General features: G+C 46.4%; 1 protein-coding gene across 4 annotated transcripts in view; it reads right to left on the bottom strand.

Moving 5' to 3' along the window:
- cdh13 (cadherin 13, H-cadherin (heart)) overlaps nt 1-14175 on the bottom strand; it is a 280640-nt gene that overhangs the window by 33629 nt on the left and 232836 nt on the right. For all 4 annotated transcript variants that reach the window (XM_035643270.2, XM_035643269.2, XM_035643267.2 and 1 more), the window contains one exon: nt 4301-4443. In XM_035643270.2, coding sequence (XP_035499163.2) covers nt 4301-4443 — 143 coding nt within the window. The remainder of the gene's footprint in view (nt 1-4300; nt 4444-14175) is intronic.

The following is a 14175-nucleotide window of genomic DNA, read 5'->3' on the forward strand; positions in this document are numbered from 1 at the left end:
CTGACTCCCTGCACTTAGTGCGGCAATGAGGCAGCGCGGCGGCGGCAAAAGACATCACACAAGAAGATGAAGACACGTGCGTAGACAGACAAGCACACATGTTTGTCTTTCTACAGCTGTGAGGACTCTCATGGAAGTAATGCATTCCAAGGCACCCCACCCAAATGTTAACCAGCGCAAATAAATGCCTAAACCCTTAACCTAGTCTGAACGCTGTGACAACCCCTTCTCTTTTGGCTGCTGGGTGATTTCTCTGTCCTTGTCTATGTTTTTTATTTGTGCAGTAGGTGTGGTCTCCTCATCATATATTTTAATTTTACAGAAACAATTGCAAGTTCTGTGGATGTATTTGTGTTTTCTTTTTATTTATAGTTATTCATGAGGAGTTGATAACGACATCTTAGGAATCATTGTCAATTTCTTTTTTTAATACATATGTTGGCCAATAGATTGATAACAGAAATGTTTTATTCGCCAATATTGTTATTGGCCTCGGCCACCACACTTGCCATGATGGACGGAGAAAGGACAAACTCCGCTCCACGTTGCTCAACGCTCCCTCTGTCCTTATTTTTGTTTCTCGACCTCATCATCACCCAACACTTCATGCTCAAGATTTTGTAAATGCCAACACTATACTGACATACTGGCCACCACGCCTCTCAAACTGAAGTATGGGATTTTGCTCTAACTTATTTTTTCACGGCCTTTAAGCAGGTCACGACAACCCACAAAACGCCTTGCCAAAGTTGTGAGGCCAGCATTCGTCCTTGCAACCATAGAAAGACATGACTCACACACACACACTCACGTAGACGCACTCCTATCTAATTTTACATCCACCCGAGCACTACAGCGTTGGTTTTGTGACCCATTAAAATTCAGCAGAGCGTCTCTCCTCCTGCCTCCTGCTTGTGATTTGAACCGGAGGGGATGTAATCTGACTGTGGTGAATGCTGGGAATTATCACACTGCTCGGTCTGTGTGTAATACTTAATATTCCTGTAATTAACAAAGCTCCCTTTGACTGTGCAGAGGTTGTCTCGCTGTGATAAAGATAGACAGACACGGTCTGAATGCGGGTCTCCAGCTCCGTATGTCCGTGTGTTCAAAGTAAACACTGCTCGGCTCCGTCGTGCATAACTTAAAGAGTTTTTAATGGCAGTGTCTGTGACATCCGACATCGAAGACCATGTGTGTGTGTGTGTGTGTGTGTGTGTGTGTGTGTGTGAGAGCATGTGTGTGCCCACGCCACCATGTTTCAGACGACAGGGGCTTTGATAATGTATTCATGCCTCCCAATGACAAATGGCTCCCACCAGGAGGCGGTTTAACATTTAAATGAGGAGCAGGAGAAAACATTAACACACACACACACACACAGACACACACGCGAAAACACATGCAGCAGTGAGAGGATACGCATGGGGCAAGCCAGGGACGCAATGCTTGTACCGGGACAAAGACATTAAAAACCTAGATGAACGCACAACTTCAATCCACCCACACACAAACACACACACACACAGAACCGAGCAAAAGCTAGTGTGAAGGATGGAGAAAGGGGGAGGGGGTAAGATGTGGCAACAGCTGGCGTCCCGGCGGGGAATCGGGGAGCAGAAGAGAATTTGTTGGCGCGCAAAAAAACCCAGCAGCCACTGATGAGAGTCTATACAAACAGCCAGTCAAGCCCTCTGCTCAGGTAGGAACAATATCTGCTCAAACAATATTGCGCCGCTCCGCCAGCTTTCCGCGCGCCGCTGGCCAGGCGAAACCTCGGCTGTGCCTCTCGAGTCGTTAATCCGGAGGCGGGGAGAAGAGAAACAATGTGCACGAAGGCAGACGCAGGGATGGGCGTGAAGCACCAGTGCATGCGAATGAACAGAATTTACACAGGTGCATGTCCCGTACGTTCCCACGATACACACATTCATGAAGTTCCCGCGACATCACATGAGGGATGGACGGCTCTGTCGGTCCCCTCCCTGAACTGCAGCTGATTGCTATGGCAACAGAGTGTAACCTCCGGACTACAGACTCACTGCTGCGAATTCACAAGCGGATATGACCCCGACCCTTGACGTCAACAGTATCATCAGGGTCACCATGTTGTTTAACCCTCAGATTCTCTCCTCTCCTCTTTCCTCTCCCCTCCCCCTCCTTTCCTCTCCTCTCACTATTCATCTGTCTTCCTTCCTCCTGACTTCCCTCCTCCCCTGTAGTATATTTGCTCCGTTGTTCACCACGTGTTACTGCCTGGAGGGGTGCTCGAGCTTAACCTGTCAATCACACATTTTGACTTTATTCTCGACATTTCGACTTAATCGGCTCGTGGGAAGGAGCAAATTTGCCACCGCTGATGACGGCGAAACAGGTGAGGCGGAGGTCAAGCTGAAATCAGTATGCCGCTCACATCTCATCCACACGCACACACGCTTTTGACACAGCAGGTTTTTAATGGTGGGATGCTCCGGGATTGGCCTACATCTATGTAGGCAATTTTGTAGCAGCCTGAACCCAAGTTCCTTTAATCTATGTCACACCATAAAACATAAAGAATCCTCAGAGGATGGATCCTAATAAATCTGTTAATAACAACTAAATGTTGGTATGGTCATTCATGGTTCCCCAGCGATGTATCCTTAACACACTAAACTGAGATGGAGAGGATGCTCAAATCTGCACGTTAGTCGGGTCAATCTGCTGATGCTGAGAGGAGCATCTAACTCAGAGCAATGCTGTGCACGAGAACAACTGCACGGGGCCGATGTGCACGACTGCAAACTCAGAACAGTAGCCATTACAACTCGTGAAATTACTGAAACAAAAAACAAATATTAAAACGTTGAATAATAAAAAGGCAATAGTGACGATGAATTTGAATGCGTTTTTGATGCTATAGTACTTGAGAGTTGTTGATAATCCGCTCTATGGATATTTTCAAAAAGGGCAGTATCAAAAAGTTGGAAGGTTCGAGAGCCAGCCGTTGTAAATGCAAAATACATTCGACAAGTGTAACTTCTAAAAAAGCCAATTGGGGGAATTGTTTTCACACACAGAGCAGATGGCGGTAGGTTCATAACTGACTGTCAATCACAAATTGCGGCTACGTTTGTGACTCTGATAGGAATCCCATATGCTCATGAATAAATTGAAGGATGACATTCGCTTCGATTGATGACAAATCACCAGGGGAGGAAATGATGTCAAAAAAGTCAGGTTACATGTTTCAAACTTTGGGCCCGAACATCTTGAAAACTACAATAATGTCCAGCTGTATCCTGTTACCCTTCCCTCCCCTGTGGCCCCGGGACTAATCTGACTCTCTGTGCCTGTCCACGTTATAATCTTCACCATTTCTCCTCTTCGCCACCTCTTCCTTTACCACTTCCCCGGCTCTATATACCTCTTTTTTCCAGTTATCTCCGCCTCGTGTCCCCTTCTCTTCTTCCCCTGACCCTTTCGCCTCCTCCACCTCCGTCTCCCGCCGCGCCTCCTTACTCCTCTTTCAGCGCTCATCTATCGAGAAGGCCCCCACGAATTCCCAAGCACAACAGTTCTATTCTGCTGCCGACTAATGGAATCCCTCAGTTCCTGTAATGGATCTGTCAAAATTCTCCCTGAGCACGGGAGACCAGATGGATTGATAGGGAGAGGGGGAGAGAGACAGAGGGAGTGGGGACAAAGAGACAGAGAGACACGGGGAGATGAGGTGATGTAGAGAGAAGCACAGAGGGGATAGATAGATGGAAGTCGACACTGTCACACGTGCCTCGGAGGGTCTCGGAGCAGCAGCGTCCCTGACACTGCCAACCAGCCGCCATATGCTCCAAAAGAGGGCAGTGCCACTGAAGGGCGTCCCATTGTCACCGCGGAATAATGACAGTTTCACTGTGGCCGGCGTCAAACTAACAAGACAAGAGTTAGTCCTTGCCAAGTTTGCACTGTGCTTCTTCTACACAGGGCCCGAATGGCTTTGTTACCCGCGCTCCAACGCTCAGAACCCGAGAGGAATTCTTTGTAAAGACGCAAATCAAACTGAATCTGTGCAAAACATTGTTGGCATGCTGCCACTGTGTCAAGTAGAATCTTTACCTAATTCACGCACACAATCTTAAACAATGTTGGTGCTGTTGTGGTTTCTGTACACGGTGTTAACAGGACTTTGAGATTGTTGCATTATACCAGCAATCAAAGCACCAACATGGATATTCATTTATCTGAAATTGTTTTAAATGTGTCACACGCTGTTAAAGCCAAGTTGCCTTCGACAGTTTTCTGTGCGGCAGCTGCAGCTCACCGTTGTCCGTGGCGATGAAGACGGCCGTGTATCTGTTGTCGTGGACATACGGAGACTCGCGGTCCAGCGGGGCCGAGGTGTTGACAGTTCCTCTGACCGGGTTCACACTCAGCCAGCCTGCTGGGTCTCGCAGGACAGCGTACCTGGGGCAAGGTTAAAAAAACAGAAATAAGTAAAGAAAGAGGTTTTGACCGTATATAAGCCCTGCAATGTTAAATATAAAATCTATCAGGCAGAAACTTTTCCAATGCATACAAGATGAACAAAAAAACCCAACAGGCAATCAATACCATTTTTTTTTGTCTTATACTGTGTCTGAATTACAAACAACATTTAGGATTCAGGGCATGTGAAATCTGGCTTCTTTGCATAATGTGCATACATTACATTGCCAAATAAAAAACATTAAAATATCACATATTATCAATATGCTTCATCCAAATATTGCACAACTGGACAACAAGACCAGCCAAGTAGTACATGGCAAGCAAATGAACATATTAAAATATGGCCAACTATTACCACAAGCGACAGTATGGGCTTTGAACACCACAGGATATCATCATGTAATGGTCCAAATTAAACGAATATCTTAAGCAGCTCTCGGTGCAGTTGTGGATGCAATACCGCTGCTGAGCAAGTGAGAAAATGGGCCAAGAGTCACTTCCATGTGCGCAGGCTGTACGTCTGCGTGACAGCAGCGGCGGCGGCGGCGGCTAGTGCCAGGCCACGGCTTGAAGATGATGGAGAGGACGCTCCGCAAAAAAATCTTGCGGGGCGAACAGCCAAAGTGGCGTCGCCTCGGGAACGAGCCGGAGAGCAGCCTCGTGACCTCGCTAATGTGGCCACTGATGGCTGGGAGATGGTGATTGGAGGGAGGCTGCGCCCGTGATAATGTCACAAAGTAATTGACTTAGAAGCTCTGGTGCACCACTTTGCACAAAGTACACACACTCACAAACACACACACACACACACACACATATAAGCTATAAGAATATACTTACACACAGACACAAGCTTATACATACAGTAAGTACATAAGCTCTTTTTCTATGAAACATTACTAACACGTGCACAAAAGGCACACTCAGTTTCTCAAGCGTGCACACACACACACACACACACACACACACACTCGTCTAAACTTTACTCAGCACATTGCCGCTCCTTGCCAAAGTGCTCAGCAGTAGACAAATTGTCTTTGAAATGGAGCTCTTCAGCTAACGGAGTGCGACAAAGCCTTGGGAAATGACTTTGCAATCAACCTCTGCTCACACCTTTTCCCCTCTCGCTCTCGCTCACACACACACACACACACACCCCGCACGCACGCGCGAGCACACGCGCACCCCTTTCTCCTGCCAGTGATTACTACTGTTAACCAACATATGTTTTACTGTAACAAAAGAGGCACTGCTGTGAGGTTAAATCCATCATTAATAATGGCACACACATCGTAAAGGCTCCTTTTCTTCCAGTCTCTGTCTTCGGTTTGCACACACACACACACGATTCATAGGGCATGCTTCTCCAATAAAACAGAGCCAGGCTCAGAGGTTATTAACCTCCCTCATGTCTCAAAGCTCCCCTCACTGACTACACACTATCAGACACACACACTGATCTGTGACGCACGTCACCGTTCGATCATCACATCGACGCAACAGAGAAACACACGCTTTGCACAGTTTTTTAAGGTCATTTGTAGTGAGCCAACCGATACATGTTCACTGTGTCTGTCTCAAAGAGAGAAGACCAGATTCTGTTAACATTTTACTGATAAGATCAGTATCCATGTATTTGTGACCTGTCGAATACTAAAAATGAACAACATCTCCTAATTATGGTAATGTGAAATATAATCAGGTTGCATTCATTTTCCCCACACAATGCTTTTTTTTGCAGACGTTTATCTTAGCTTTGCACAAAGACTGGAAAATGGATAGTCTGGCTCAGTCATTAAAAAAAACAACTGATGAGAATATTATTTTCTTGTTCGTCTTGATACAGAGGTTAGTCAAGTTAGGCAAGTTTAACATTGAAATGTTGTGGTTTTACAGTGGGCGTTATGTGCTGTGCAGGGCTGCACCGAATCTGATACCCGAGCTAACTCATTAGATGATTATCAAAAGGTTTGATGAAAGAAATAAATGACACATTGTTATTGAAATTTCTTTAAAACGGTCAAAGTTCCATGTTGATAGATCTAAAGATTTCAGTGATGTCAATGTTGACAGTTTATCCAATGGCTCATCTCTCCGAGTGAAGTAGACATCTGGAAATCGTCAGAGCAGGTCGACCTGCCTGTATTCATACTTAAAGTCTTTCTTAATGTGTACATTTTCACACCAAACAAACTCCCCGACTCGCTCAGAAGCTCGAGCCTTGCGAAATACAATGGAACTATGGAGACAGTTGAGTAAATATTACACTATTATGTGTCTTTTACTACAGTAGAAGAGTGGTGTTCCTGTCTACTTTAGTGAAGACCTAAAAGGTAATGACTAAACGAGTCACTTCCACAGTTCCTCCTCTCTGTGCAAACATGGGGACGGTCCATTAGAGCACTTCAAAAGGGAAAATTAGAAAGCCATTAAAAAGCCATTAGGAATATTCAGATCTGGTTCTCTGGAACCAGAGAAGCTTCCAAGAACCGAAAATCAGTCAACAAGTGAAAAACTTGGATTCCCCGGGATGGAGGATGGTGGATGGTGGATGTTCCACCAGGGAAGCTGCTTTAAGTCCAGGAAGAAGACCACCGATCACAGACTCCTTCGGAAGCCTCGAACGCGAGTTTTCGATGGCAGCCCCCGATTCCGACTGGGATGACATAGCCTTGCCGCTGGCGGTGGGCGGAACACCGGTCGGGCCGGGGGGAGCCGTGGGTGCTAAGCCCGTACCAGGACGATTAGCTGGACCTTCCCCAGGCTGGGTCCGAGCTTCGGAAGTGGTTCGAGAGACGGATTGGAGGAGGCGAGGCAGAGACCCCCTTTTGGTCGCCAACAACCACTTCGGATGGTTGCGTGTCGAGCAGGAAGAAGGCCTCGGACAGTTGGAAGGGTCCCGTTGGAGGGCTGTAGCGAGCGAGGTGAGACGCGATGACTTCATGAGCCACATCCACACGATTGGTCAGAAGGGCGTCTTTGCTTTTTTGGTTCATCGGACAACCTGCGATAGTCTTCCATAAGGTCAGCCATCTCTTTGTTTGCAGAGAGAACAAGAGAGGCCAGATATGTAATCTAATACTAACCTTGGATGGATGGGATTTTACATAAGCCTGTCTGTGTGAAGCCCTCCCTTCAGTGTTTATTAAAAAAGAAAGTTTTGGTGTTAATCGTCAAGGCAATCTTGATCTGCTTCTTTGGAAAGTTTGGAAATATTATAATTAGGCAGAAAAGTGCAAGAGCTCGCGAATTTGACAAACCTGCAAAGTGTGCAGGAACTCAGAGACAATGCACAATGTGATGCGGACAAAACGAACCTGGCACAAACGGAGTCTTCACCCATACATACCGAGGACGTAACTATTTCATTTTGCCAGAGCTAATTCGGAAGTTCTTATCCGTGAGCAGCGCTTCGCCGTCGCCCCTCGTGGACGCGACAGACAAGCTCTTTATAACTCTGATCCGAGCCTTGTTCCTCTCAGACAATTCAAAGAGATTTGGGAGCAGGGGGGGGGGGGGGGGGGGGGGGGGGGGGGGGGGGGGGGGGGGGGGGGGGGGTGAGGCTCGCCACCCACTCGCAATCCCGCTCCATCAAAAGCAAAAATGCGAGTGTACGTCGTGTGCAGTGTGTCAGTGGCGGGTGTGGGCGGGACACACCGAGCAGAAAGAGACAATTTGTGGTAAGAGCTAATGTGGAGCGAAGATGAAAGCTTAAAGGTGAGTGCCGTAAAAAGGGAAAGCTCTTTGCATAAATGCTGATTATCGATCGCGTTTGTTTTCACTTAAGTGAGACATTTTGTTGGCAGCTCTTCTAAGCAGCAGTAATGTAGTGTATCTTTTTTTTTTTTTCGCAGCTTCCTCTTTTAAATATTCATAGGTTTGCTGGAACAACAGTATATACACTGTTGCTAAAGGTGGAACTCTAAATGGGTTTGAAAATGTACTTTGTCTTGATCAGTGCACTTGTCTCAAGTCGGCGATCAGACGCTCAACCCAATCATCTTTCAATTAGCTTTTCTGTTTGTTAGTTTTTTCCAATTAATCTTAACTGTTTTCTTGTGTAATTAAGTGCAATGTCCAATAGATGACAATTATACAGCAAATTATGGGTTTTACCCAAATGGGAGTCTCAATCGTGTGGGAACATTTCAGCTGCTGATGTTTTTCCAGACTCCCAACTAAGATCTCCTGTAGAAAAAGGACATCCATGTTTATTCTTATTTTGTGAAAAATAAAATGTGTATGACGCACATTGGCGAAGTAAATAGTGTGGGTTTTTAACAATCACATATTTCATCATCATTCCTTTCAAGCTGGAACTGCAGAGCGGGAGTCACACGCGCTCAAACACGCCCGCCGCTCACAATGCGAACTGTTTACAGCTCCTCCGTCTAACATCCAGAGCCACAGATCACATTAGGAGTCCAAATGAAACTCCCCGAGCATGTGGCGGCTTCATCCATCTCTCCCCCTTTAGAGCCGAGCCTGCTCCTGTCCCTAAGCCTGCGGTGGGTTTGCCAGGAGCGTGATGGATATTCACGCCCTCATCTCCCGCCCCCCTGCTCTTTCTTTCCGATTGTGCATCATTAACTTTCACACAACAGCCGTACAGCGATCCGGGGACATCATGCCAACACTGAGTTTTAGAGGTAAATTGGTTTTGAAGTAGCGCGGCAGTGGCTCGCGACCTCAGGGTCTGGGACCCCCTACTTCAGTGAACTGTGAGATGAGGACGGGGGCATGACAACAACAAAAAATACATTGATCAGTGAATATCTGTGGCCTGTTCCATAAGCAAACGTTGTCTGAAATGTATTCTGAACAGTAGTTTGTTTGTTTTTTTCCCCATGGCTTCATGGCTTGACTTAGTAAAACCAATACACCAATCGAATGTGTTTATATTACGGTTTTGAAACCACATACGATCATTTTCCCAGTTCTCTCCCTATACTTCCCTCTCTTCACTGACACACACACACACACACACACACACACACACACACACACACACACACACACACACACACACACACACACACACACACACACACACACACACACACACACACACACACACACACACACACACACACACACACACACCAGCAGCTCCGCACAAACTCTCAGCGTTGCTAGTTGAAGTGTCGTTGTTCCCTATTTGCAGCTTTCTGCAGTGCACTGCAACTTAAGACAAGTGTGTTCTCATAAGCTTGGATGCCAATGGCAGCATATAACAGGAAAACCCCATTACAAATGTTTCACGCTACCCTCTGCTCTTTGCCGGGGGGTTCTCTGACTTTCTCTCTCTCTCTCTCTCTCGTTCCCTCTGTCCTACAGTAACTCTCCGTCGGCTCCGACTTCATCTCGCTCGTCTTTATCCGTCTCTCTATCACGTCCCTCTCTCTCTCTCTCTCTCTCTCTCTCTCTCTCTCTCTCTCTCTCTCTCTCTCTCTCTCTCTCTCTCTCTCTCTCTCTCTCTCTCTCTCTCTCTCTCTCTCTCTCTCTCTCTCTCTCTCTCTCTCTCTCTCTCTCTCTCTCTCTCTCTCTCTCTCTCTCTCTCTCTCTCTCCCTCTCTCTCTCCTGCCAGCCAAGATCTCCCGCTGATTGGAATCTAACTCACTGAGAGAAAAGGGGACGGCACGGCGCCAATGCTTATAGTCCCTTCAGCTGAGGATGTGTGAGCAATAGATGTGAGGACATCAATCACGAGATGCTCAATAAAAGTACAGGGGGGCCGTGCCGACCGGTGTCGGGTCGTGACAACTGTACACTTCGTCCAAATTTCCTGGCTCGAAAGGGAGGAGGAGGAGGAAGTGGGACGGTGAAGAGCAAGGGGAGTGAGATAAGGGGAGGGAGCGAGAATGCAGATAAGACAGGGATGCTTAACTCCCTGTGGAACTGTGAATAAGTGTGTAATGAAAACAAATTTTCTCCCCTCTGAATCTCTATCATCCCGACTCCACTTCTTCTCCGGCGGTGTCGTCTGAAGTGCCACTCGCGGTCCTCCTAAGATCCACTTTTTACAAACCTGAACACCCACAACCACCAACGCCTGATCTGAGTGTTACACACAATTATCTCGACAAATCAGTGACCTCACATGGTTTTTTGAAATGTCAAAGCACCTTTCAGCTCATTGTTTTTGTCCGTGACCGGAAGCAGGCGGCTGTTTTTCAATGAAAAAAACAAAAAACACTGTACACATCCTGCTCAGCACCAAACTGCGTACGAACGCGGACAAATTGGACGCGCGTGTGGTTGAAACATGATTCTCAATTAACTCTTATGCTGTTATCTGCCGCCGTCCTCGTATCTGTTGGATATGTACACAGGAAGTTTGCGATCAGTTGAGGAGGAAGAGGAGGAAGTTATCTTTTTATACATATATTTTATTTTTTTGCAAAGGCAAACTTTTCATTCCAAGCAAATCAGCAAACTCCACATGGAGATGTAAGTGGCCAGATAATTACCGACTATTAGGGATTAATTAAATTATGCTGGTAAAGAGGAACTTGATGAACAGGATTCGCTTGAAGACGCCACATCTTAATTCATCTTATCTGAAAGTACCAGACACTCAAAGCACAGAGTAGGCAACTCGGGGCAGGACTGTGGTGGCGGTTGTTCAGTCGGCACGGGGCTTTGACGAGTCCTCCGACTGACGGAGCGGAAAGGAAATGTGAACAAGCGCTGCATTTCCTGTAATACAAGTCAGGGGTCAAACACATTTGCATACCTTTTAATCTACGGCGATAACATTTTCCTTTCTCTTATTTTCTTGTCTTTCTCTTATCGCGGACAGACAGAAAGTATTTGGCTTTGAAACGATTGTGCTTTTAAAAGAAACAAGCGACTCCTTTGGGGCCTCCGCAGAGAGCGCAGTCCGCCGCTCTGGGCTGGATTTCAACTTTAAAACCGAGCCGAGCTGCCCACATTTGGCCAACCGCTGCTCCGGGGCCGCGTGGACAAATTACCCACGTCACACCTGTTCATACTTCTGCTCTGTATCAGCACGGCGCAGCAGGTCTATACGGGGGAAATAAATGTGACAGCGCTGAGAAAAGGGGAAGGGGGGGGGGGGAGCAAACACTGGCACACGTCGCATCAATCACCTGCCACGGAGACTCGGCCGACGTTTGTCTTTCTGTGGTCGTGCCGGGAAGGCGTGTGAGGAAGGAGGCTTGAACTGTTAAAGTGCAGTTCCTCCTGATGGAGACGCAGGAAACAACTTGCACATCAGGTGTTGGAATTAAGGAGAAAAAGGATGTTGCAAGTGACAGAAGACACTTCTTTTTGCAACTCAACTCCACTTCATCTTCGTCCTTGCATGTTTTTTTGGGGGGGTGGCAACCATAGACTTTATATACAATTGCACATAACCACCAGGTCTGGAAAGTTACGCCTATGCCTATTTTCTCTCCAATGACCAGCAGAGGGCGACTCAAGTGGTTGCAAAAAGAAGTCAGTTTCTATAGAAGTCTATGAGAAAAATGACTCAATTTCTCACTTTCTCAATAACACGAGTAAACAATTCCCAGAAGAGTTTATTTTGTAAATTATGGTTCCATTTAGAGTAAAAATGGACGTCTCAGCACGTTATGCATTTGGGTTGTGGATACAGCGTGATTGACAGCTAGTACCATCCAATAGGAGCAGGTCGCAGGTGTGGTTACTTCTGGTATCAAAAATCCAAGATGGCGCAGGCCAAAACGCTAATCTTGACACCTCAAAATAAAAACAAGCAGTTCACAAACCAATGGGTGATGTTTAAGGTGAGATGCCACTTGGTGGCAACACCACAATGGAGGGTCCCAGCACTAGCTTGAGTATACGACCCGTGGAGGAGCGCGACTGAATATATCGATTCAGCTCATGCGTTTGGTTCACTTTGTTTACCTGACCTCAATTAGCCTCAGGAGCTTTTTCTTTGCTCTCTTGCTGCCCGTTGTTTGCTGTGAGCCAGGGGTTGTCTAGATAAAGCCTCTCTGCCAACTTGCCTCTCTACAACCGCTGAGCGCGCCCCACAAAGACCCACTGCGTGGAGCGAGCGCGCGCAGAGAGAGAGAGAGAGAGAGAGAGAGAGAGAGATGAGCAAATTAACGGTTTTCATTGTCAGTATCTGGCGGGAACAGAGACGAGCGTGCGCGGACACTTCGCAGACACATGCCTGCCCAGCTACGTGCCGCACGGGAGCTGATCTGCGCATGGTGACACCAGTGTGTCACTCTCATCGAGTGTGACGTCATTGTCATGAATCAGAAAGCCTGAGTAACACAACACGGAACAAGACAAAACAAAAAAAGTTATTATCAATTTAGGCGCAAAACAGCTCCTCTTTGCGCCCGCTGAAAACCATAACCCTGTCATTAACGTGGAAGTGAAGCAATTTGCTCCTGGTCTCCATATCCCTCTCTCCGCGTTCCTCTTGGCATCTTCCAGGATTGCTTTAATTGTTTCCTGGCACACTGACTGTACGACTAAAGCCCCCAACCCCCTCTCGCTATCTCGCTCCCACTCATTCAGCCTTTCTCCCTTCACTACGCGCTTGGCACGCCTCTACTCAGCTGCTAGAAATGAGAGACAAATCCAAACATCCGATTAGCCTGTAATCAGCCCCTTCACATCGCAAAAGGAGGGAAGGGAGAGAAGAGAGAGAAGGATGGAGGAGACTGTATGACTCAGCCTGACTCTATCCGCACAGTGACGTTCAAATGAAAAAACCATAATCAGTGGTACTACACTGGTGCCATACCCAACTGGCAACCCACCGTGACGTCACCCGTTGGTTTTTGCGAACTGCTGTTTTGAAGAGTTCAGCATTTTGACCAGCGCCATCTTGGGTCTTTTGGAACCAGACGTAGGAGTGGATCGATTAGACGGAACGAGCTGTCAATCACACTGTATCTAGGCCGCAGTGCATACGGTGCTCAATCGTCTATTTGATCGGTACATTGTTGTTGTAGGGAGTTTTGCACCACACTAACATATTCACTGTAATTCAGTGTATAATAGCATTTAATATGAACTCAGGTTATTGAGCTTTTTTTTTTGAGAGTAAAACAAGAGAAGTATGTCGGGAGAAAGTTTTGACAAATTCCACTAAAAATTTAGATTGAGTATAATATTCCAACATTATTGTAGAAAATCTCTGGTTTATGTATTTTACTGGGCAACCAACCATAATATGTACATACTGTGATTACATTAGGAAAATATAGTATTCAAGAAAGTTGCATATTTTGTTGCTGATGATTTTTTTTTTTTTTTTAACTTAAAATGATCACTACTTCTTCTTCTTCACACTTTTGACCTCTGATGATTTGGCCTACGCACAGATTTTGTGAAGATGTGAGGATGACCCAGTTACACTGTGACTGCAGTCTTTGGGTTCTTCTTCTTTTGCAGGGTTAATTTTTAATGCGATGTGTTGCGAGAAAAAGTGAGAGAGAGATCGAGGCATAGAGACAGAGTCGGCTGTCGGCCGAATTCATTTTCGCTGTGTTTCACTTCAACGTGCAAAAAAACTTCTGGCCAAACAAATGGTCTCTGCGCTTTGTTCGTGTGTGTGTGTGTGTGTGTGTGTGTGTGTGTGTGTGTGTGTGTGTGTGTGTGGCCACTTGGAACTCTGGGCTAACTTTTTCGGGAAAAGTTAGCAAAAGTTCGTAATTGATTTTTTGATTTACTTTCAATATTTTATCCCCATTACCT

The sequence above is a fragment of the Scophthalmus maximus genome, chromosome 7 (genome assembly GCF_022379125.1).
Source record: "Scophthalmus maximus strain ysfricsl-2021 chromosome 7, ASM2237912v1, whole genome shotgun sequence".
Classification (NCBI taxonomy): Eukaryota; Metazoa; Chordata; class Actinopteri; order Pleuronectiformes; family Scophthalmidae; genus Scophthalmus; species Scophthalmus maximus.